At 47.7% G+C, this 24,802-nt stretch overlaps 1 protein-coding gene across 1 annotated transcript in view; it reads right to left on the bottom strand.

The window, feature by feature from the left end:
* The window catches only part of MYO15B (myosin XVB), a 42,827-nt gene that overhangs the window by 2,886 nt on the left and 15,139 nt on the right, over positions 1-24,802 (bottom strand). Inside the window, exons 22-59 of the mRNA XM_052808911.1 lie at positions 23,851-23,928; positions 22,206-22,263; positions 20,524-20,654; positions 20,321-20,416; positions 18,358-18,593; positions 18,095-18,273; positions 17,305-17,377; positions 16,664-16,870; positions 16,477-16,556; positions 16,174-16,271; positions 15,907-15,994; positions 14,362-14,472; positions 14,084-14,178; positions 13,225-13,473; positions 12,633-12,729; positions 12,142-12,285; positions 11,657-11,846; positions 11,433-11,523; positions 10,672-10,888; positions 9,016-9,131; positions 8,432-8,491; positions 8,114-8,189; positions 7,482-7,600; positions 7,109-7,227; positions 6,507-6,648; positions 6,259-6,370; positions 5,778-5,938; positions 5,391-5,503; positions 5,211-5,274; positions 4,892-4,964; positions 4,441-4,517; positions 3,979-4,055; positions 3,257-3,387; positions 2,536-2,630; positions 2,176-2,253; positions 1,748-1,856; positions 1,244-1,392; positions 701-828 (exon numbers count right to left, since the gene is read on the bottom strand). Coding sequence (XP_052664871.1) covers positions 701-828; positions 1,244-1,392; positions 1,748-1,856; positions 2,176-2,253; positions 2,536-2,630; positions 3,257-3,387; positions 3,979-4,055; positions 4,441-4,517; positions 4,892-4,964; positions 5,211-5,274; positions 5,391-5,503; positions 5,778-5,938; positions 6,259-6,370; positions 6,507-6,648; positions 7,109-7,227; positions 7,482-7,600; positions 8,114-8,189; positions 8,432-8,491; positions 9,016-9,131; positions 10,672-10,888; positions 11,433-11,523; positions 11,657-11,846; positions 12,142-12,285; positions 12,633-12,729; positions 13,225-13,473; positions 14,084-14,178; positions 14,362-14,472; positions 15,907-15,994; positions 16,174-16,271; positions 16,477-16,556; positions 16,664-16,870; positions 17,305-17,377; positions 18,095-18,273; positions 18,358-18,593; positions 20,321-20,416; positions 20,524-20,654; positions 22,206-22,263; positions 23,851-23,928 — 4,517 coding nt within the window. The remainder of the gene's footprint in view (positions 1-700; positions 829-1,243; positions 1,393-1,747; positions 1,857-2,175; positions 2,254-2,535; positions 2,631-3,256; positions 3,388-3,978; positions 4,056-4,440; positions 4,518-4,891; positions 4,965-5,210; positions 5,275-5,390; positions 5,504-5,777; positions 5,939-6,258; positions 6,371-6,506; positions 6,649-7,108; positions 7,228-7,481; positions 7,601-8,113; positions 8,190-8,431; positions 8,492-9,015; positions 9,132-10,671; positions 10,889-11,432; positions 11,524-11,656; positions 11,847-12,141; positions 12,286-12,632; positions 12,730-13,224; positions 13,474-14,083; positions 14,179-14,361; positions 14,473-15,906; positions 15,995-16,173; positions 16,272-16,476; positions 16,557-16,663; positions 16,871-17,304; positions 17,378-18,094; positions 18,274-18,357; positions 18,594-20,320; positions 20,417-20,523; positions 20,655-22,205; positions 22,264-23,850; positions 23,929-24,802) is intronic.

The raw sequence follows: 24,802 nt of genomic DNA, 5'->3' as shown, positions 1-24,802 counted from the left end.
GCATGGAAGTAAAGCCACAGGGTGTTTCTTTCACAGACAGTCTCAGCTGAACACCACCTTATTCTAACCCTGTCTTGCTCCTGTTCATCCAAAGCACTACACAGAGCAGAGCTCCAATGCCCAGCAGGGTTATGCTATTACACCCTGCTGCTGGTGCTGTAAGGGGATCTGATGCAGACATTACCTCAACTCCAAGTCAAAGTGCACAAGGATACAGGAAGGAAGGAGTGTGAAAATAACAGCTCAGGGCTGTAGGACAGAAGCTTTCCAGTACCCAGGGACATTTTTATTCCCATTAGGCATCTCACTACAGATTTTGGGTGCCCAGAGTTGAAAACTCTGGCACTTGTGAGAAAGAACAAAGGAGCATTCATCCCAACTATAAGCTCATGCACTTCCTTCTTGGGCTTGCAAACACATGGCAGTCAAAAGAAATGCCCATGGCACCCTCATGAACCTCAGCTCAGGTTTCACAAAAGGAAATGTGGATCAGAGACTGTCAGCATTAAAAGGGTGGACAGAAGGTCAACTTTCTTGATTATGGGCAGGAGTCAGTCACTAAGTGACATTAATTAGTAGCTTATGTTCTCCAGAACTGTCCATTCCTTAATTATCCAGCAAGTACTTTCAGGCACCTACTCCTAACCCCTGTGGTGCCAACAGCTATTAGAGATAGAGACCCACCCTGAGACAGACGTACCTGGAGAAAGCAGAGTTCTGCTGCTCTGCTTTGGCCCAGTGCTGGAGCACTGCCAAAATGCCCACCTGCATCTCCATTTCTTTACTACGGCTCAACAGTATCCTCCCATTCAGGTAATCCCACAGGATCTGAGAGACAGCACAGGAAAGAGCCCTTTGTTAAACCTGCCAGAAAGTTCAGGCATGTCTGGGCAGTGCCAGACTGCAGAGACCTACATCCTGCCTTGCTGATAACACATCCAGCTCAGGCTGATAACATAAAAGCAAAGGCTTTCTGAGCTCAGGAAGAGGATGCAGAACTGCACAAACCATGTCTGGTTGAGTACAGCTCATAGGCTAGGGCTACAGGCACACCGCCTTCCTTGCATCCATAGCTTCAGTTATTAGCCATTCCCAGAAACAGCACACAAAGCCGATCAGCCAAAGCCCTCCCGCTTCTTCAGCCCCCTTGGGACATTCCCATTGGCCTGTACACTAACTCTGCCCCTGCTAGGGAGCCCTTGCTAGGAAGGTTCCTGGTGTCCACACTGGCCTTGTTGCTTACCTGTCCATAATGGACATCCATATAAATTTTGTTCTCAAAGTGCAGAGGTGTCCTCCAGATGAGCCTGCGTAAAGTCACAGTGACCAACTTGTCCTCCAGCAGGTAATCATGAAGATAGTCCTCCGATCTTAACGGCCTCACCATTTTATCTACATGTTTATGCAGAGAGAGGGTCATCACGCTTGGTACTGAGACAGTGGGCTGAGCTCCATGGCCTGGGACAGGACCCTTCCTGCACACCACTATTGCACCCTGCCCTTACCACTCTGAGCATCAGCCATTCCAAGGGGACATGGACCCACACAGACACACACACCTCTCTCAGGAACAAGAAACACAGACCCTGATAAGCCACAACCCTTAACCCTAGTACAGAGGGAAACTGCTGAAGAGGAACCTCCTGGGAACCAGCAAGCATGGGGGAACTGTTTGAAACAGTAGCCATGGTCCTCCCTGTTGGAGAAACTGCTTTAAGAAAGAAGCTAGATGCTAGTCTCTACTTGCCAAAATTATCGCTGTCACTCCTGATGGCAAAAAGAACAAATTCCTGTATCTCTTCCTGTTCGCCTGCCCCCATCTGCTCACAGATCTCCTGCAAGAGCTCCTTGGCCACCTGAAGCAAGGAAAGAAGCAAATAAATACTGTGGCCAGGCAAGCCCAAAGCAGCCCCAGAGCAATTAGACATACTGGGCCTGTTGGAGGGCAGCAGTATGGCTCTGGCCATTGCTCAAAGAAGCAAGCTGGGTGAGGCATCCCAGTGTTGTGCAGGCCCTGCAGAGATATGCTGCTACAGGGATTCCTAGGAAGTGAGTGGGAAACTCTCACAGCACTGTGGGAAGCACAGGCCAAGCCCAGGGTTTTGACAGATAAGGGAGTTCCCTGGTGTAGCTCAGAGTCCAGTTCAATGAAGAAATTCAAAGCAGAAAACTCACAGTGAATGTCTTTATTCTGGTGAGGTATTCCACACCTCCAGGCATCAGTATCACTAGCCGGCGGGCACCATGCCCCTTCTGCAAAGGACAGTCTTTAGGCAGCAAGACATGCTGGATCCCATCAGCTCCACAATTGTTTTTCTCTCTTCCTCCTCATCTCTGCCTTCCACTGCTTGCCCATAGTACCTGCCTCTTCCCTGCCCACTCCATGGCATTGCACTTCCCAATCCCCTTACAGACACATGCTTCATTTCCTCTCTTGGAACACTAATCGCCCCTGTAACACTGCACATGGCACCTCCTGGCAAGCCTCTGCCCTCCCTCTCTTCCCAGCATCCCCACTTCTCTGCCCCTCAATACCAGCAATGCCTCTATCTCCACAGGGAAAGGAAGGTGGCGGCGGCCCCCGTACATGAAATTTTTCCGCAGGTTGCTCTGACAGATCTTGGCTATATCTGCAGGAAGAAGAAAAAGCTTCATGTGTGGAGCCAAACAGAGGACTAAGCATTGTTTCCTATGGTGTTCGGTCATCCTGGCTGTGTTGAATTTAACCCAGGGCTGCTGCTAGGAGAGCAAAGAGACTTGACGTCATCTCCCACTCTGCCAGGACACATCCAAATCATGAAGGGCCAGCCCCAGACAGCATCCAGGGCAGTAGGAATACAGAGGAATGACAGGATGGGAGAACTAGAACCCTCTTCTCTGGCAGGATTCCAACCCAAATACCTCACAGCTGATGACTCTGGAAGACCACTGCCAGCCTTTTCCCCCAGGGTGTAGCTTTCAAACTGGGCCTAAGCCACAGCGCTAAGCTAAGCCTAGAGACACAATTCCACCTTGCCTGGGTGAAGATGCAATGGGAAATGACCTCTGCAAACAGAAAGACTAGAGATAAAATGCGGACTCGTGCCCGCAGGCTCCGCTGCCTCAGTACCCCATTCATTTCTCCTGCCTAACAGGATAAGGGAGATTTTCCCATTGGACCATGTCCCCACCTGGATCCTGTCTTCTTTCCTTGACCACTGGGCCTTAGTAACGAGGGGGCAGACTTTTATTGTACAGGACACAGAAACAGTCATACCATGATGGGTGCTAGATGGGTCACTGCTGGCTAGCTGCAGAAACTTGGTGGCATAGGGCATCAGGATGTTAGAAGGGAGGAAATACCCAGTTAGCAGGTTTAGGAGCAACCAACCACGCAGCACGCTCTCCCTGCGGAACAGAAAGATCTGTGGGCACCTTGGAACAAGACAATACCTGCTCCAAGCAGCTCAAAATGAGCCTCTGCCCTTCTGAACACCTATGTCAGGTGGCAGAAAATGAGATGGCGGCCCTTAGTCAGACATTTCTTATGCTGAGGAAGGAATTGATTCAGTTATTCTAACAGCAAACAAAGCAAGGGAACAGTCAAGGCCACTCTGATGCCACTGCTGACATATTGCAGGGCAGTGTGGGGTCAAGCCACTCTCTAACTGTTGTATGAATTCTCCAGGGCTGTGATGAGGAAATCAGGGCTCTGAGCAGCACCACTACCAGGAGCTGCCAGGTATGTTTACCACAGTGCCCAGATATATCAGCAGCCAGAGATACAAGAACAAACATCCATTGAAGTGAAAATGCCAAACCCAGTGACTGGCTAAATTTCCTGAGTGCTCAGCAAAAGCCCCAGCATCTGGGCAGCTGGGGACATTAGGGGGGCATCATTAGGGGGCAGCCTCTCTCCTGGCCCTAGTGTCCATGCAGTGAGGTAGATGGTTCCCCTCCAGCTGTGCACACACAGGAGCTGACAGTGCTGGTACTCACTGGTTAGGGTTGTGGGTGACTTGTTTGATGACCTGGCAGTAGACCTCATCATGCAAACTCTCCTTCTCCTTGCACAGCTGCATTCAGAGGGGAGAAGACAGCATCAAAGAGGGGACAAGAGAATCAGAGAGGCCCCTGGTCATCTCTGTGCCCTTCCTCTCCCAGATCCAGAGGTCTGCCAATTTGGCTTAAAGCTTGGGCTTTGCAGCCTCTGGTCTCTAGTGCTATCTAGGCCCAAAGAAGGAGAGGCAGGTTATGCTCCCATCCAGACCGTGATATCCAGGGAAAGCATTTACATGCAACCCCTCCCCCCCATGATTTTAATCAGCCTTTCTGCTTCAGCTCCCTTTCTCATGCAGGAGGTTGCATTATGGCTCTCCCTGCTCTCTCCCTTCCCAGCAAGGTCTTGGCCCTTCATTCCCATTGGTGCTTCAGCGCCTTGCCCAGGGGAAGTTCACAAACCTGAAGGATTTCATAGATGCATTCAACCTCATTCTGGTCCTTAAGTTTTGATTGATCTCCCATGAACTGCATCAGAGCTGTAAAGCAAAGGCTAGCATTTAGGTCTAAGCAGAGGTGATCCTGCCATGGGGCAGGCAGTAGACTAGAAAATGTCCTGAAAGCTTTTCTGCTCCATGGGCTATTACGAGCCTTGCATGTGTAGTCAGTGGGGCATCAGCCCAGGCAGTGTGTGTTCTTGGACACTTTGCACTCGAGGCAAAGTGCATTTTGCTGGACACTTTCAGCGTGGACACAGGTGGTTATTAACTGCAGAAATGCCTTAGGAAGGGCCCTCCTTTCACAGTTTTCATTTCCCACTCTGGGCCCTGTGATGCCTATGTGTGGCCACTAAGGCCGTCCCACTCACCCCTGCTCCAGCCTCTGCAGTATTGTGTTCTAGGGAGGTACTTACTCTTGAAGTTCTTTGTAGCAAGCTCATTCAGCTCACTATCAGAGTACCGGAGCAAAGACTGCTGGATTGGAACCTGCAGGGCCAGAATACAAGGGTAAGCTGGGGAGGCAGATCACACAGAGCTGTGCTGCAGTCTTCACAAAGACACAAGCTCCCAGTATCTTGCAGGCAGCACTGAAGAACAGGTGGCACCTATGCTTCTCCAGAGGCTGCAGCCAAAGATTTGCCTTCTGCATTTTTTTCCATGTGGGGACAAAGCTAGAGGCAAGGTGCTGGAGCTGGGATTCTGGCTGTAGCCATGGGGAGAAACTGGGCTCACCTTGGTGTGCTGGACCAGGTCAGCTGCACTCTTCTTTTCAGCAGACATCCCCTTCAGTCCCTGCCTAGACAGAGGAGAGGGAACATGCAATCCAAGAAACATCCCCAGAAACAGCTTGGTGTAGGTCAGGCTACACAGATCCTGTGTATGCCTGTTCAGGAAGGACCACAGCCTACTCACATGGACTGAGCCTCTCGGAAGTAGGCTGTGGCGAAGTCCATCATGGTATAATGATCACCAGCAGGGACTAACATGATGCTGTTGCGTTCTGATGCCAGGCTGGGAACAGAACTCTGCAGGGACAGGCAGCAAACCCACCCTAAAAAGTCAGCTGAGGAACCACAGTGTGTATTCTCCTCACCTGCCAGACCTGGGCAGGCCTGATCTGTGTGTGATGCCTCCCTCTCCCACTATGATAGTATTTGAGTGTCTCCATCTGCAAGGATTAAGCAGTCATCTTCTTCCTTCTAGCCTGGGAGGTCAGACGCTACCAGGCCCATGGACCCACCCTAGCAGCTCCCACAGATCCTGACTATATCCCCTAGAAGTTCCCAAAGGACAACTCACCTCCCTGCTGGTGTTCCTGCTCTCTGGGGAAGCTTTCATGCTCTTCCGCAGCCCTCCACATCTGTCCATGCTGGTACTGAGGTAATCAGGGGCTGCAGCCAATTGCACCAGGCTGGTGGGGAAAATACCACAGCGGCCACCAGTGGAGCCAAACTGCCAGCCTGCAGAAACGGGAGAGTCAGGAACCATGGCAGCTACCAAGAGAAACGAGCAGTGAAGCATTCTACTGGCAAAGGACAGCATCAGACTGACCAGGCTTTCCTGCATCCTAAGATAACATCCCCTGTAACTATGGCAGCTGGAACAAGGTGGGTTGTGGTCAGAGAACGGCAGAGCTGAAGGCTGACTATGCCAGCCCTTAAGAGTCTGCTTTCCTCTGGTTTGCTCAACAGCAGCATGTAGAACTTCTGGGCACCGTGGGTCCAGCTGGCCCTTGAATCCATTCCCCACCTTTCCTGCCAATCTTGACAAACTCCCTCACCTGGCTCCACGCCTTGCATGGGCAGTAACTCAATGAGGTCACCCTTCTTGAAGCTAAGAAGGCTCTTGTCATCTGCAATGTAGCTGCGCAGAGCAACGACGTAGTTGGTATCCTGGGGAAAAAGCAATGGGAAGGTCAAATCTTGTCCCCAGGATGTGAAGGACTCAGATCATGTCATCCCATGAACCCCTCTCAGGTCCATGTGGGAAACCACCTTCATTCCCTACTGCACTACAGCGCTCCCTCACCTGCCTCAGCTCCTGGATGAAGAGTTCCACCATGGCCTTGATGCACGGAGCCTTTGGAGAGTGCAGGAAGAGCTGCTCTGTCTTCAGAGAGAACTCCAGGGCACTGTTGCCCTTCAGTTCCACTGACAGCACATCTGCAAAGCTGAGAATACAGCCAGCATGGTTGGACTCTTTCTGCCAGAGCTAGGGATGCAGATCATGGGGATGGGACCTCATTCCAAGGACTGAGAATGGAGACAGGCCTTAGCATGCTCCAGAGGGTGGCCTTTCACCAGCACTGTATTACAACAGTAATAGCACCATAGGCTGCTCATGGCTTTCACCTTACCACTTTGAGGACCTCCCTTGTGATGATATGCATGGAGCTGACTCACACCTAGCACTCACTTATTCTAAGCAAAGCAAAAGGTGAGAAGGAAAGAGAAAGGCCAGACTCATTAGAAGGAGGGTCAGTGAGTCACAACTGGCCTAGGACAATCCTAGAGAGCACAGCACAACCAGGGAATTTTCAGCTCAGCCATTCAGTTTGCCTCCTAACACTCTGAAAACATCCTGCAAGTGATAAATTATCATCCTGCAGCAACCAGTGCCCTTTTGCTCACCTGTAGCTGCAAAGAATCTTCAGGTGCTCAGGCTTATAGCCAGCTGCTTTCACCACCTTCAGCAGCCGCATGCCCCGGTGAGAAACACCCAGGATCTGAACATCACTTCCATTTTCGCCCTGTAAGGAAAGTGCAGCAGAGAGCATGAAAGGCTCCATCCCACCTGGACAGGATGGAGCAGGGGAAGAAGATGCTACCACATGTACCATGAAGGAGGCCCTGGGCTGACAGAGGTGTCAAACACAGCAAGGTACAGAAGGCACAGAAGAATGAGTGACGTGTGGCCAGGCAGGGAGACAGAAAGAGATCCTGGATGAGCTAGAGCCACACAGCTAAAGCAAGCCCAGGGTCTGGCGAGAAGGTTAAAACTCACATGAACTGGGAAAAGGCGGGAGAAATAGTTAGCCCAGTTATCCCGAGCAGCCAGTACAATCCTCTTCTTTATCCCATCGTCCTGAATGGACTGGATGTCATTGCCAACCCGGAACTCCACTAGCAGGGTTACAAAGCAGATACTTTCTCAGTAAGACAAAGATGGCCAAGTCTCCCTCTGCCCAGGGACTTATTCCCACTAGTCCCCCTCAATGATTACAGTGCAGCAAATGACAAGCAGAGGCAAAAGGATACCACATTACTTGCACACACCAGTCTACTACTAGTTTCTCTCCCCCTCTCCATGAAGCTCCTGTCAGAGATGACAGTTGAATTTTAAGACAACTCAAAATCCCATCCTTAGGTCTCAGTTTCCTCTCCCCACAATAAACATATCAGAACTAAGTGTTTCTGGCTCAGAGAAATTTCAGGGCTGTTTTCTGGCTATTTGAAATAAACAAACATTCCTACACTGCACTACACAGCATACACAAATGTGCTTTCTTGCTGCAGTGACAAACATTTCTCCTCTGCCCTAAGTCCTGCCTGAAAGGGCTTGGAGGAAGGTTTCTCATTTCAAACCAAAAGCTGGCTTGGGCACAGGGAGGAAGGGATGATGGGGCTGTTAATTACTCAGCAGGTCTTTCATCTTGCGCTTCTCCTCCCTGGAGACCCGAAAGCAGGAATCAGAGAAAGTGTCACGCATGATCTGCAGAGGAAGGAAACAGAGAGAATTCCATTGAAGAGGCCACATCTGATTGTGTTGGAACATCTGAGGCTGTTAAACAGGGTGAGTTTCAGAGAGGAGTAAACAGGGGCTTGACTGGATGGATCTGGAGAAGAGACTAACACTGTTAGGGATGCAGAAGTGAAGGCAACTTATGCAATGTAATTATGGAGTGTTTTGTCCCCAAAGAGACAACAGGCCTTGAGTCATACACCAGTTCATACCTGTTCACACAGCAAGTTCAGACAATAAGGGTGACTGAAATTTTCTTTGGGGTAAAACACCTGCAAGAGGAGGATAAAAACAATAGTGAAGTTACAGATGTTGCAGAAATCGTTCCGCAGGGATGTTTTGTAATCCATATGCCCTGCTGCCAGAGAGGAGTGAGTTCATCTCCAAGGACAGGCAGGGAAGAGACACTATGAATGTGAACAGAAGGCCCAGGAGCAAAGGACCAAAAGTAAAGTGGTGAGACCACGGGATGAACCCTGGTCAGTTCAGTGCACTCTTGAATATTTGATTTTAAACACATTTGTACTATTTTAACAGGAAAGCACCAGGTAACAACAAATTTACTTTATTTGTAGATCTCTCAGTGCTTTACAGAGGAAGGAAAGGACAGGTGGAGACACAAGAGTCAGTAAGGCAGAGTAGGACCCAGATCCCCTACGAGATGATCCCCTACCTCCTCCCAGAACTATCTTTGTGCTCTTACATCACACTGGGTGCCTATGACAAAAAATGATTTTAACCAAATGTGGGACCAGTTTCCTCCTCCCACAGCAAGCCCTCAGCTAATGAACTGTACCTCTTTGCGCAGAAAGATTTTCCAGGCAGGGTTGACATAGGAAAAGCTGACACTGGTAGTGAGCTTGTACAGCTGGGTCTTGATACCATCATCTTCTGCTAGTGTTACAGCAGAGTCTGTGTGAGGAGAAAGAGCAGTGAAGATGGGCTTTGCTGACTACAGGGTCACCTTCCCACCTGCCAAAGACCTACCAAGAAAAAGGGGACAGTGCTATATGCCTGATTGAAGATTATTGTCAGGAACCCTCTTGAAGGTCAGGGATCAGCTAATGTGAATACATGCAAAAAACAGTCATCACGTGAGTATCAGCATTTCTGATAGCATTTATACTTGCTGTATTAGCCACAAAGTTCAGTGCTCATAACAGAAACACGCCAGAGATAGGGAGCACACAGTGTCCCAGGCAAAATACTAACCTGTGAAGACACAAGTTTCACTTTAAGTCATTATAAAAAGGGTGCTAAAGGTTTCAAATGGGCATAAAAATTCTCCCCTGAGCTTGCAGACTGCAAGGTTCTGGTACAAGGCACCCAGTACTTGCCCTGGATTTCTCTCTGCAGGAGATCTATTAAAGACAGGCTCAGTTTGAAGGCAACCATTCAAAGGCATTGCTTTATGAGGTAGGAATGTCTTCATTTAATCACTCCCAACTTTCAAAACTTCAGAGTTCATGAACAAGAAATGTAATAGATCCCATAGTTCAGCACAGTTCTATGTCCCTATTCAAAAGCAGGTAGGGATTTTTCAGGCTAATCCTGTTACTTCGATTTACTTTCACAGTACTTCCTAAAGAAACATTGTTTAAAAGAGAGGGGGAGTGAAACAGGCAAATTCTTTTATGCCAGGGAAGCTCCTGCAGGATGGAGTCCTTCAGTAATGTGTTTGGCGGACTGTTGCTTGCATGTTATAAAATGTGATGCTGATGAGAGTTTTAAACAGCTTGAAATACATTGGTACATGTATCCAAAATAGCAGCAAAGTATAAAATGAATTATGGCTCCAGGATCCCACTGATATTCAGAGGCAAAACCCTAAGACTGAGTAACACTTCCAAACTACTGCTGAGAAGCATTAGCTATGCCATTTTTTAGGTGGGCAGCATCCAGACGCTCTCTATGTGGCCAGTGTCAAAGGTCTCCCAAGCTCTCATTCTCCCTCTAAGAAGCATTCCCTCATTCCTCAGTCTGTCTCTAAGGACCTTCCAGAGGCTCTAGAAGGTAAAATACCTGGCTTCCCATTCCTCCCTGGTCTAAAGTCCATCTCTTGAATTGCAGCTTTGATAAAGTAATTATGCTTCAGGTAGGCAATAAAATGTATTGTGGACTGGACCTTGATAAAGCTGTAGCCCAAAGGTCCTTTCTGGTTTTAGCTGCATTTTTCGGAGAAACCCAGCCCCTCCTTCATCATTTGTGCCTGACATCCTGCACTGCACTGGGAAGAGAGGGAAGAGTTAGAGCTGGGAAGTGCCATGCTGATTACTGGGCCAGACTGAAACTATGACAGTCTCTCTGATTTCACACAGCCCACTCAGTCTTTGGCTGACTGGCCGATGACAGAACACGTGCTGTGACTCTCCCAGGCCACTCAGCTGATTCCGACCCCATACCCTCCCTGCGTCCCACTACCAAATCCCACCTGGGTTAAGTCAATACTCACCCTTCCCTGTGGATTCCTGCCAGTCTTGGGTCCCAGGCAGGAGAGATGAAGACAATGGTGGGGGAGGAGGGGGAGCAGGAGGGGAACCTGGTGGGGTACTCTCCTGGCTGAAGATTGACAGGAGAGGCAACTGCTTCTCCTTGATAGAACTGGAAGCTGAGCCTGGCTTGGGCTTGGGAGGTGGAGGTGCTCTCTTCTCTTGTGGCAGGGGGGATGGCTGCAACACAGCAAAACCATTTGACCCAGTCATTCTCTGCATTACTGTGCTCTGTCCTGACACTGCTGTTATAAATCATCCCTAGGGCAGCAGTCCAACTCTGGAAGCAAGTTCTGTATGAACAGGGATACCAGGACTTTTAAATCAACACATGGTCTGCAAACAGATGAAGATCAACCAAATCCAAGTGCAGAGAACCAAGTATTTGAGATTGAAGCCTCCAGTTGGGAAGGGGAAAAAAGACATTAACGGGCCAAGACCTAGGTGCCAAATGTGGGGAACACGAGTTCCTTGCTTCCAGATCAGCCTTAAACATACCACAATAGGACTTGCTGCTCCAGAGCCTTTTCTTCAGGACCTCAAGTGACTTTACAGATTGGAACCCAGTCTAGGATGGGCAGTGCCATGCTATGAGCTCACAGCTATCTAGTATCCCAACAAGAAATCACCTGGCTGCTACTGCACTACCAGGTAGCTCCCAACCTGTTGGAGATTGGATATACTCTGCTGAGCTCTTAAGGTGAACAGAGAGCGAAGAACTCACTGATTTGGGAGATGGGAGGTTCATCATTCCGAGCTTGGCCAGAGCCTCATTTTTGGGGTCGTTCTTCTTCATAAATGGCTTGGACACTCTTCTGCAAGGAAATGGGGAACACAGTCACAGGGGCTGCAGAGGGGTTGTGGCCACAATGGAGCCATGTGGCAGTGCTGGGATATAGTCCCACTCATCTCCTTCCTGCCCCACCTGGGTGGATCCCACTCTCTCACCTGACAGGCTCAATAGGCTGGGGCTCAGGGGCTGGCCTGCTCTGGTACATTTTGATGATGTTGCGGATCTCCCGGCTAGGTGCAGGCCGCGACTCGGGGCCTGAAGGCTTCACTACAGGTGGCTCCTTCTTCGCTTTTCGTGTCTGCTTTTTTGGCTTTGGCTCAGGAGGTGGCAAAGGTGAAGCAGGAGCTATTGGGGATGACAGCTTTAATGAACAGACCAGCAAAGATGCAGGAGAAATCCCTTTATCTCATTTGAAGCTCCCTCTCTTTCACCCCTAAGCTGACTGGCCATGACCTTCCACTGCCTTGCTTTGGGATGCCAATTCCGAAAGCTCAGGCCTTTCTCTCTCTCTCCTCTCCTGACAAGATGCAGACTCCCAGAAGAGCCAAATCCTTTCCTTCTCTGGCTATATCCTGGCCTGATGCTCCTGGAAATTTCCTGCTTGTCAGCCTACCTGGGTCTCCACTGCACAGCATCTTACCTGCCTCTGTTTTAGGGCTAGGCTTCTCTTCTTTCTTCTCCTCCTGCTCCTCTTCCTTTTCCTCCTGCTTTGGCTGGGGATTTGCTGGAGGGGTCCAAGTTTTGGAAGGAGGCCTCACTTTCTTCACTCGGATCTGTTGCTCTCCTGTATAGAAAGGGGGGCCTGAGCTGGTTAAACCCACAGCCAAAATCTAGCACTAATGGCATAGTTCCCACCCTTGCATCAGTCAGCAGAAGCCTATGCTTTCTAGAGGCAAAGGAGGGTGTGGCAGTCACAAGCACAAAGATTTGTAGAAAACTGGCAACACAACACCTCACAATCTGAATTGCAGGGCACTGAGCAGGCACCCAAAACTCCTGCTACACACAGCACCAGCAGCTCCTGCAGGGATTAGCTGTGTTCCAGACAGGGAGACAACACCTTTTTCTGCCAGGGAGGCTGCAGAATAAGGTGTTATAATGAGTGAAATTCCCAAAGTGGTAGATGCTCACCTATCTTCTGAAAATATTCTCTCTTCTGCTGGAAGGTTTCCCGAGGATAGTCATCATCTTCACTGTTGGAGAACTGGTCTTCCGTGTAGTCATGAGCCTGCAAAGCAGTTCACAACATGGTTAGTTAGTCCTAGCCAGCAGATACCTCCATACTGCCCTTAAGTTCAGAGGTGATTTTCCCTCGCCAAGTTCTGATCTAGAATTTCTCCCCATCTGGGATTGTCCCTAGAGATCAGTCTCTGACTCAAGGAGTCATCAACCAAGTCCAGAGAAGGAGGAGTATGTTAGAGGCCCAAGACAGCTTGCTGGAAGATATAGAACTCAGAGTGATGAATTTTCCTGTGGAATAATTCAGATCAGCTGGGAATTAATTTGCCAACACTGTGGCCAAACATCCACAGAGCTAATGCCACCAAGGTTTGATCTTGTGTCTTAGAGACTCAGCAAGTAGAGTTTGAAAGGTCTCAGTATCATAGGTAAGGATAGCTCTCTGCTCTCCTGTCTGCCAAACCACTGCCACACTGGAAGGGAAGCAGAGCAAATGCAAATAATGAAATTCAAACCAAATTCACCACCGCTTTGTTTGTCATACCGGTTCGTCTGCCTTAGCTGGCGGTTCCGGAGCCTGTGGTGGTGGTGCAGCATTCTGGCTGCTGGGAGGCTTCTTGGGTTTTGGGGAAGTGGCTGGGACTGGGCCTGAGGCTGGAGCCAGAGCTGGGGCTTGTGGTTGACTTGAGACTGTTGGCCTTGAGTTCTCAAGAAGCTGTTGCCACCGCTGCTGTTGCTGCTGCTGTTGCTGCTGCTGGGAAATGCTCATGGCTTGAAGGGTCACCTGCTGGGCCTGGAGGAAGGAATAGCAATGTCCATGAGCTCTAGGCTACACAAAACTGACAGTCATCAGTCAGGCTGTCCCATTCTTTCACTGGTAATCACAGAACATCTACACAGTCCACTGCAAATTTCCCAGTGTTATGGACAAGGCACGCCCAGGGAGTCTGATCCCACCTAGCCAAGTATGCAGAGCTCCTAATAACACCCTAAAGACTCAGCTACTAGTGAGATAGCCTGGGACCTCCATGCACTTACAAGGCTTTGTACTGAGAGCAGAACACCGCAGATCTGCATCTGTAGCAAATCCCAGCTTAAAAACATATGGTAATTACAGCTGAGGCTTCTTGGGGCCTGCTGTTGTCCCTGCTACTCACTCACCTACAGTGCCTCAGTGTTCCCATGTACACAAAGAGGCAAAAAGGGGGTTCCCAGTTTTGCAGTCTTAAATAATCCCAACTTTATATAGCTAACCCCCAGCACATCAGCACAGAGTGTTACAGAGCAGGCTTAAGGCAGGAGGGGAGCATGGTTAACCTCTTCAAACCTCTTCACGGCACATACACCAGTGCATTGCTCTTCCCCAGTTCCTGGGCCCCTCCCAGCCAGTCCCTTCCACTCACCATGAGCATGGCTTGCTGGTTGATAAAGGCTTGCTGTTGTGCTGCTAACTGATTGGGATCTACAGCTGGAACCACAGGCTGGGGCATAGCCATGGCTGTGGAAGACACACAAGTCTGCAAAAGCCCACAGGCAATCATTCCTCACAGTGCCTGAGCATCAGCCCAGAGCTGATTGTTGACTATGCACCCCGTCTGACATTCAAATGCACAGGCTCCATTACGACACCCACCCTTCCATCCTCTTCCCCTGTATAGTTATTGAAACACTGTGTTATTACTTGGCATAGGTGCAATCCCACCAGCCACTGGCATCATAGGCATGGCTGCTGGCATCCCAATCATCGAAGGCATGGGCTGGTAAGCTGGTGCTTGAGTCATTCCAGAGAAGCCTAGAGACAAAAGACCATATTCACAGTGCTTTTGGGGAATTGCAGATGAGGAAGCCCTGATCAATCCCACAGAGCACATCACATAGGCTGGGTGCCCCTGGTTCTCTCCACATGCACCAGCAACAGGGATATGTGAATGGTTTATCTCTTCACACACAGCAGGACACAGCAAAACTGAGGTGGAAAAAGGAAACCAAAGAGAAATGTGTGGCCTGCCAGACTTTACAATAGCAGTACCCAGACCCTGCTTCTGCAGTCTGGCTTAGGACACCACCATCCTTCATGACTGAGCATATAAATAACTCCTGCCTGTGTATGATTACAGAGAAGGGTTTCTCTTGAGGGATGGGCAAAGATCTCTGGGACTGCCACATCCATATCAGTCTCTTTGCAGCAGGTAGCAAGAGTGAATGAACAATGAGCCCTGGCCTGGGTAGCGTTGTGTACCATGTGAAGGAACTGTGGAGAGAAAGGAATTCCCCTGCTCTCAGCAGTCAAGTCCCACATGAGGCCACAAAAGAGAAATCCCACTGAGGGCAAAGCCAGCAGAGCAAAGGACATGGAGATCAGTCTTAGCTAGGAGTGTGTCAGCACACAGCGCAAGTCTACTGAATCATGATGTCCTCCCCAGTAAGAATGGCCCAGGGATGCCATGGAGAGATCTTCATATTCCTCACTGATCTAAGTAGCCACATGAGTGACAAACTGGCCTCAGGCCTGTGATCTGTAATAGGGCTTGTCATGCCCCTACAATGCCTCTACAATAGCCAAAAATAGTACCAGTCTCAGTAATGATCTGAACAGGACATTCCCCACCTTTCTGAAACAGCTGGGTGTGTTCCTACACATGTAGATTTCTCAGTGCCATTAATATATTGGTGTTTGACTCCACCCTACTGAAAATACTTGAGTCTTAGCTCCACAGAAAGGAGGAAAAGTAAAGACACTAACCACACAAACCAGAACCTCTGCAGGGTTCAGACTTACTAACCCAAGGAATAGCTAGAGATGATGGGAAACTCTGTAAGGAAGCAATAAGAAAGATTAAAACCCTCCCCTGAGAAAGGCAGCAACTATTTTGTGAAAGCACAAGGTGAATACAGGTGAATACAGGACTTACAAGTATGGGCCTAGGGAAGAGGTAGCCTGGATCAGAAGCAAGCTACCTGTTGCCTTGACCCCAAGACCAACTCAAGAGAGAAATTAAAAGCAGAACAAAGGTGATACCCTTACCTAGCACCTTCCCCAAAGCATCTGTCTCCCAGAACCTGGGAGTAAGGAGTGCAACTTCTGATGACCTACGCTAAAAACCAATGAATCATGAATCAGCTGAGCCCATGCAATAATTAGCATTTAAGGGACTCCCTGACTTATGCTCACTGAAGCTTATGTAGCCCCGCAGGTATTCCCAGCTGTCCCCATCCCCTTACAGACCCGTAGAAGGAAAGATTCCTCTCTGTGTGGGTCCAATCTTCCCACCTCCTTTCATGCGTCCAGTCAGAATGTCCCTGTTCTCCATATCCTGCATCAAGAAAAAACAGTTATGTGAGCTCAGAGAGAGAGACTTCACAGAGGGAGAGCCATCCAAAGGCATATCTGAGCTGAGCAGAGGCAGAGTGAATAGGCAGAGGCATGCTTGAGGGAGTCACAGGGACAGGAGAGCTGCAGAGAGAAAGTAGGAGGGAATATCAAAGGACTTACTGATACTCTGGAGCCTTGATGCAGCACAGTGCTGAAGAGATCATCCACATAGTTATCCAAGCCTACAGGGGTCCTCAGGTCATCTCTGAAGCTTGGATCTAAAAGCAGAGAGAAGTCTGGTGACAAGGCGGGTAAGGAACATTCCCCTGCCTGTAGTCGCTATTAGACAGTCATGTTTTGGAGTGGAGCCCTTCTTTGCTTTACATCAAGAAGAATCACCTGTCTCCCCCTCTGCTCTGATTCCCTGGCTGGGGCCCATCTGGCCCTTCCCAGTGCCATCCACAGTTCTGGGCAAGAGCTTACCTGGATGGAGATTGTTGAATTCTGGAGGCAAATTAGGTGGTGGAAAGGTAGGGGCCCGGATGCCTGGAGCAGGAGGGATCCTGTTGAAGAGAAAAATGAGATGAGGACAGTACAGAGTGCTGAAAGAAAGACAAACCGCTGGGTGACAGGGCCACAAGTGGTGGAGCAGGAGGATTAGGTGACTTACAAATCCAGGTCAGAGCTCTGGAGGAAGCTTCTGTCCCTTTCAGGAGTGATGGGGTACTCAGCTGAGGACTGAGAGGAGCTGCTGAGGTTGCTGGCCTCCTCCATCTCTCCAATGAGGTCCAGCACAAAGTCACAGCCCAGCAGGTCCTGCCATGTGTTGCCAGTAAACATGGAGATAGACCACCCTCGAGACTTCTTATCACAGCCCCTGGTAACAGGGAGAGGAAGGAGAGAAGAGGTGTTCAGGTAGACAGGTGAAAGGGAGAGAAAGGAAAACATTGCATTCAGTTTCTTCTTGCCTTGTCTATCATGGCTTAAGTCCTTAAGATTTAGGGTGTGAAGAACTATTAAGCGCCCAGGGTCAGGGAAAAACTAGAATCACTCAAGATTTGTCCATTTTTTTTTAATCTTTCCTCTGAAACTGCTCTGACAGATCACGGCAGTGATTCCTCTGTTCCTAAAGAGGCCTGCAGTTCATGCACATGGAAGGGTGAAGAAGAGAGCACAAGCTGGTGTGAGTAAGGAGTCCTATTCCGCATCTGACCATATAAATTCTAGCCTGCAGCCTCGACCAGTCTGAACCTCAGAACTAGTGACAGCCTCTTTCTCACCCCCAGCTCTTCTCCCATCCTCTGGCAGTACCTTGCACTCAGGAGCCAGCCTGCATACTGCTCCCCAGTCATCCAAGACTCCACCTCAGCTGAGAACTTCTCCTCTAGCACAGAAAAGAAAGTCAGTACACACAGCCTCCCCAGCAGGACCCAAAGCAACACCTAAGCTCCGCAGGACACAGGCAGAGCCCAGCTGCAAAGTCTCACACACTCCTGAGTGGGGGCCACAGAGGACTGAAAGCACATGGAGGGCTCCACATGAACACATTCACATCCAAAATAACTGTTTGGTGGCATAGGTTGGCATTTCCAACCCGACAGCTGAAAACCCTTGCAGTGTCCTGCTTCACTTGGGCCACCACTCCGCTCACCAAGGAGCCAAAGTAGGGATGTTCTGCATTCAATTCACAGAGCTTCTGATCACTCAAGAGGCAGCATAAGCCAATATTTGAGAATGAAGGCAGGCAGAAAGTCCCTGTAACAAAGGCAGCAGTTGCTGCTTCATGGGCTGTGCAGTAATGGATAACAGGAAAACCAGACCCATAGATATGCACAGCCAGAACAGCCCTCTGTTGAGATGGGCCCAAAACCAGAAGAATCTCATCCCTCAGCCAGAGTAGCAGGTCTCATCAGGCCCAGACTTTAGGAGGTTTGGGTTTAGACTCAGATGCTTGTATCCCCCATGGCTGTACCAGCCAGAAGAAATCAGTGTTCTGATTCCTCTTTACTAAGCTGAGGGAAGTACTTTCTGAATGCTGATTTCTACACTGGAAAAGTCCTTAGGGACTAGAATATAGCAGAAGGGCAGAAGCACAAGTTACCATTAAAAGTATGAACATCCAGCACCATCTTTCCTCTCCTCTGGTTTGCAGTCCACTCCAGCTGAGTGGGAGGGTAGGCCCGAGAGAACGTAGAGTCTATCTCAGTGTGCTGTGCTGCTGTCAAGATCTTGCGCTGGCAAACAGCATTGTAGCCCTCCGTGCCATGATCTGACACATATCTAGGAAAAGGCAACTGCATTTAGCACACCGCTCATCTCCTTTAACCTTAAGGAAAGTGTAGCTAGGCCTTTTCTCCTCCTTACTTCAGCAACGGCTTCTCCAGTGCTGGTGAAGGGGCAAAGCAGCTCAGCAAAGTCGCCATCAGGACCCAAGCTCGCTGGCTGTGCTCCATGTCTGGGTTTTTCCATGTCTGGGCAACCACCTGACTGAAGATTTCATTGCGCAGAGCCACATTATTCAAACCTCTCCCAGCAATGTAGTTGCCCAGAAGTACCTCCTGCCAGCCATGGAGATTCTTGTCACCAATGAACCGCAAAATCTAGAAGCATCCAGGGGAAAAAAAAAAAAAAAAAAAAGGAGAGCTGTAGCTGTAACCCTCTGTCCCAAATGGTGTTGTAAGGTGACAGCCTGGGTTGTAGATACCAGGGTGTTTGTGAGCCTAAGAAGAGTAGCCAACACTAAGATCGGGATCTATTCTCAGGTTTTGTGCACCATCTAAGTTCTGGGGAATTTGGGAAGCAATGTTCATAGCGATTGGACCCTGACTAAAAGTCAGGATGACTTCACTCTCTTCTTAGTTATGCCTCTGCTCAGATACACAAGCAAGTTACTGTAGGCTATTTGTTACTGTGTCTGAGCCCACAGGCTGCCTAGCTGTAAAAATATGTAAAGGAAATTGATGCTTAGCTGATCTTTGTGAAAAGCTCAGAGCACCAGACATGAGGAAATACTAACACCTGAAAACTGAATGTTAAAAAGACTTTGGTGTAGTTAATATTATACCAAGCAGTATGAGATGTGGTATCTCAATAAACTCCCTTAAGCAATGATTTAGCTTCTTGGCTATGCATATCAACATCTTTGATGCTTTTGTAATCTGTATTTCTCCCTCTTAGGTACAGAATAATTTCTTTCAGCCTCTACACTTCAATATGTCATCAGATGAAAATTTTTCTAAAATGTGCCATGGATGGCTTTGGAAAGAACATTTATGAGAGATGGCCTATTTTTTGTCTCAGAGAACAGCGCTTCTTAGAATGGTTAATGGTAGTAAGCATGTCAGAGATTCACTGAGAAAAACAGGAGATGGTGGTTGTTTAGTTATTACAGCCTTTGCCAAAGAAATAGCTATTTTTTTTTTTATTAGCAATGGAGAAAAATTGTCTTTGATCTTCAGGAAAAATAATAGTAGTCTGCTTAAACACAATCCTATTCACAAGATTTTATTGAAGCTTGTGCTCTTCTATAATTGGCATCATTAGGACAAAACAAGAGACTGGGTTTAGGTATTACCTTTCCTAATGGGCTTATTTTAATTACATGTAATTCTCAAAAGGATTACCAGATTTGCTTAGAAATTATCTGAAGTTTCATTCTATTTTAGAGAGTCAACATTACCATTTTTAAGAAGAAATTTATGTTTCACATCCACAGAGATGAAATAACACCATTCCCTTATGCAAACACTACAGAATTAGGGTGTGGCTCCAGGTGTAGTTTTCTCAATCACAAAGTCCCTGCCTTTTTCCAGCCTTTATACAACAGTTCACTGTCCCCTATTGTGTACTGGCACAACTGTATGCCTGAGATACAATCAATATATTTACTATAAACCACATCATGGAAAAGATCTGGGTTAGATTAAACTTTTTTGCGATCAACACATAACAATAAGTGCTTGAGAAGACAGATCTCCCTTATACTGTCATTGCTACTGAATCTGGAATATTGGGAAACTAAGGCTTAGCAGTCTAATTCCTATATGTCCTGCCAAATTCTGAGGCTACATTACCAGGCAATTCACTTTGATCCCATTAGTCTATGGCTGGTCTATGCCTCACCAAGAACACAGTGATGCTAAGGGGCTGCATGTGATCTCTGCCAGACTGCTCCAGTGCCTAGAAGGAGCAATTTATTCTGCTCTCCTAACACACCATGTATTGTAAGAACAGTAACCACCACCAGCATCTTGTTGTATAACGGCAATCTATTATAACTCTTGACCTATTCTTCAACAAGGCCCTGGTCAAGAAAGATGTCTCTTACCAGTTTGTTGATCTCAAGCGCACTCTCGTGGTATTCAGCATCCAGATGGGTTAAGGGGTGCTGCAGAGGCTGACCAGGGGCAGGGAAATATGTCTTCTACAAAGAAACAAAAGGACATAAACATAGAGTTTGTTCCTGGTGTTACTAGAACTAGTGTGTCTCCCCAGTAGGAAAGCAATTAAGAAATATAAAAAGATTCCCACCTGGAATTGTGACTTAATGAAGGAGGAGAAAGGATAGCTGTTGATGTTGGGTGGGAGGGAAAGGTCGTGTTTGACCTTGACTTCTGGAGGCAATGCCTCAGTTATCTGGTTGGCCTGTTCTCGGTACTGACCTGTAAGAGAAAGAGGTCTTGTGTTGTAGCAGTTGGAAATGCTGCCAGAACACATCCGATTCACAGTGCAACACATGGCTAACATGCATCTAACCTTCCCTGAGCACCTATACCAGCCCCCTGGCTCCAGGGGCACCCAGTCCACCCCTGCTGCCCTAAACCCCAAGCAGGCACATCCTCACTTCCTTGAGACCACAAGGCCTAACTTCAGGAGACAGTTTTTACAGCTCTGATCTTTCAGACTCTTATCCCTGGGTAACAAACACCCAGAGGGCAGTCAGCACCTGGAGTTTCAATTCTGTTATGCAGAGTTTACAAGACAGGAAACACTGAGCCTATGCAGAGATACTGCTGACAACTGTTCAGTCAACGAGTAAATGAGAGGTCTTCATGATGAGGCACCAGGTGAGGGATTGGTCACAGACAATAGAGGAGCAAACATCTTCCTAAATGAAGAGATTTCTCAATGCAGCACAGCTTCTGTGCATTCCTCTATCTCTAGACCATGTCCCTGGATGCTCTCCTCCTCCCTGTTTACAACCCATCAGCTTTCATTTTCAGCAGTTTCAGTGCAGTTTGTCCCCTGAGCTCCTCTAGGTAACATTGCTCACTAGACCAGCTGATAGTCCCTAGAGGGGTATGCCATGAAGTATGAGGTATTTGGGAATCGAGGACAGTCTGCTCCAGTTCACAAGATCCTTCTGCCTGATTGTATCTTTTACTGGACTATACAGAAGGCCAAAGATACAGCTGTCATTCTGTTAGATGCTATACCAACATAAAGAGGCAAATTCTGTCTCAACCTATTTCAACTTATTACAGAGGAAACAAAACTGCAAATAACTTAATGCTCAAGATCAGGTCAACAACTTGGGAAATTATTTCAGTTAGTGGTATTTTGGTGATTTGAAAACAAAACAAAGCAAAAAACTTTCCATCCCAAGCAAAACATTTCCCTTAATTTTTATATTGTTAGTTCCTGAAGCTGTTACATTGTTTCTATCTACTTCTATTTTAAAAGAAGTAATTACTTTTGAACAAGTAATTTTAAATGAAGACCCCAAAATATTTCTTTGAAAGTGCGAAAATTGTAGTTTTGGCTTCTTCACCTTCAATTTCCTTACAAATTTTTGAGTAGAAAAAAGATAGGTTTCAGTTCTAACAACCCAGATATCCAGCTCTGCAAGACACCTGGGTTTATTAAACAGTTTGCTGTCACATAACTTTGACCAAAGTTTTGCACCATCACTATCATCAGTTCTATCAGCACAGTTCAAAAGACGAGCTGAAAATGTAACAAAGATACTGAATTTTAATCTGGTGTTCTGCCCACTGACCCAAGTCACTTTTCCGCCCTGTTGTGTTGGGAAACAATATACATGACACCATTTGCCTTTATCATATTTACACTGCAGTAATAATAAATCACATGTAACCCAAGTGAGCGACAGCAGGTAGAACAAGCACGTACTTAAACTGCTAGAAAACAAGGAAATAAACAGTAAAGTAAAAGAGTGCAGGAAAGGGAGGGAAGGAGGGAGGATTTCTTACCTTCAGCTAACTGCAGGAGGGCAGCAAGCTCTGCAGGGATCTCCAGCAGTCCCACATCCTGTGGAGAGAGTGAGCAAGTCAGTCACTGGGGTACCAGAAGTGAAACAACATATAAACCCTGAGCTGTTCTGTTAAGACCTGGTAAAGCTGCCTTTGAGAAGCTGGCCAGAACAAGGACTAAGCATCTGAGCAAAACCAGTAATTTCTGCCTATGCAACATTCAGAAGCAATACAAATAGGGAAGTATCATATTAACACAGGTATATGACATGGGTCAGCAAATGAGGGAAAGTTGAGTAATTCCTAAAAAAATCAACTGCCATGGAGGGGAGTGACAGGAAAGTTGACTTTCTTTGACTCATCTCATTACTAACAAGACTGGCATATTGTACAGAAGAGATTGCGGTTGAAAGGTAAGGGCCATTTCCTCCTACTCCTTTTTCTGCCATTTTTATTTTTCAGTATCCAAGAGTGCTACAGCATAAATAAAAATAGACCTGATTCTGATCTTTGATGCGCACCACTATTTTGGAGGTTCCTAAGGAAGCTCAGATCTCTATGTGGGTAATTCAGATGAGAATCTGGCCAATAAGCCTTGATTTTTCGCTGTTTTGCACCTTGCATGATGCATGCATTTGTGCAAGGTTGGAAGTAAATGGGCCGATGCAACACAGTGTATCAGCATCGATGTCTGCATATAATGTCAGTTCAGGGTATTTCAGACAGGACTACTCAGATTAAGACACTGTGAAACCAAGCCAAAGGCACAAAGCCTGAGCTTTTGGGTTTTGTTTTTTGGTTTTTTTAAGATCTGCATAGTAAAGCCTGTACTCACCAGCATACTATTCTGACATCTCTCTCCACATAAATTCTCAGCAATGCTTAAAGACAGATTCACAGCTTTTTTGATCAGTTTGATTTTGCTCATAAGAAGATACTTGACTTTAAGTCTAGCTTTTCAATGGCATATTCAGGAAGTGGACTGTGAAATGCCACAGTCCTGGATCCACACCTGAGGAAGCAGGTGATATTGCAAGAGAACCCAGTGCTAAGTATTCCTGTTGTTGTTACTGACAAACCTGTGCAACATTGTGGAGGGTGTCAATTCAGATTTCCTTGCTACACACATCATAGCAAATGTATGCCTGGTCTAAACATATAAATAATGACATTAGTTAGCAGTGTTACTTATAGTAGTTGATACAGGTTAAACTTGTTACGAAGCCTTTAATACCTCCCGTCCTCTACATCTTCCACAAATATATTTGTGCAGAACTGTTTCATTCCCACCTTTCACAACAGAACATGATTATCAAAAATAGTCTTCCTCCCAACTCCAAAGAATAGCTCCAGTGCTGTGAACAAATACAGTACCCTGCCTCAGGACCACTTTATGGTGCCTGACTATGCCCAGAGATTGGGAAACACCAAACTAATGAGATAGTTATGTATCACAAGGCTCTTTATACCAAGCTAAACTCCTTTCTTGCTGCTAGGTTTCCAGTGTACATGTGGGCTCTGTACACTCTCCAGATGTTTTGCTGTTCCCCAGCAAACCTGGGCTGAGGAGGCATAGGGGAGGGAGAACACTCTGAAAGCCTGGCTTGTTTTATATCAGACTCTCCCAGACTGTTTGACAACTTACCATTCCTTGGTTGGGACTGTTCTCTGTGTCACCACTGTCCAGGGACCTCCTTCTTCGTTTCCCTTCCTCTAACTCCTGCTGTTAGGAGATGAAAGGGGGATGGGAGGTGGGAAAAGATGTATATGAGGTCACTTCCAGCTACTTCTGGGGGCAGACCCCGTGGATGGGCAGGAGCTGGTGTCCTGCTCCAGCAGATAAAATGACAGAACAGCTGCAGACCCTTCTTGGGACTCAACACAGTGTATTGGGAAGGGGATGCCCAGGCAGAGCCCTTAGCTCTGCTGAAACACCACCTGCCCTGCACAGCACAACTCAACAGCAAGACCCTTCACCACCTGCCCAGCATCCCTGCCACGCCTTTCCTCCCTTGCCTAGCATTTGATGTGTCTCAGGACAAAAGCACACAGAAGCTGTCAGAAACATTCACCTGCCTCCTCCAGCACCAAAGAATACGGTAACAGCCTGAACATGGACAGATGAACTTGTCCATGGAGAGGGACCCCTTTAGAGGGGGTGGGAGGAATACCAAAAGCCAACTCCCTTGTAGCCCTTTCCCATCCATTCTATTGTCCCCCCCAGCCTCACCACTCACCTGAATCCTACTCCAAAGATGGAAAAGGAGGGTCTCTGTCTCTCTCTCTCCTGCTTGTCTATGTTGCAGAATGGTATGACTAGATGGGAAGTTATGAGGGTTGGGCTGAGAAAGACAGTAGGCATGCTAAAGTCCAAAGGGCAGGGCTGTGGGGTGGGGGGAAAGGAGGAACTTTGCAGCAGGTGAACTTTGAGACCTTTATTGTTATTGCATGTACAGAGACCTCAGCAAGCAAACATTGGAGGACCAAAAACAAATTCAAAAGGGCTGTGCTGTTGTGGTTACCTGGGAGAAAGAAAGGCTGGATCCTGTCCAAGTAGGAAGGGGCAGGAAAAGGAACAGAAACACACACTGTTCTGG

The sequence above is a fragment of the Harpia harpyja genome, chromosome 14 (assembly GCF_026419915.1).
Source record: "Harpia harpyja isolate bHarHar1 chromosome 14, bHarHar1 primary haplotype, whole genome shotgun sequence".
NCBI classification, from domain to species: Eukaryota; Metazoa; Chordata; class Aves; order Accipitriformes; family Accipitridae; genus Harpia; species Harpia harpyja.
The sequence above is the reverse complement of the archived record's forward strand: the minus strand, read 5'-3'. Positions and strand labels throughout refer to the sequence as shown.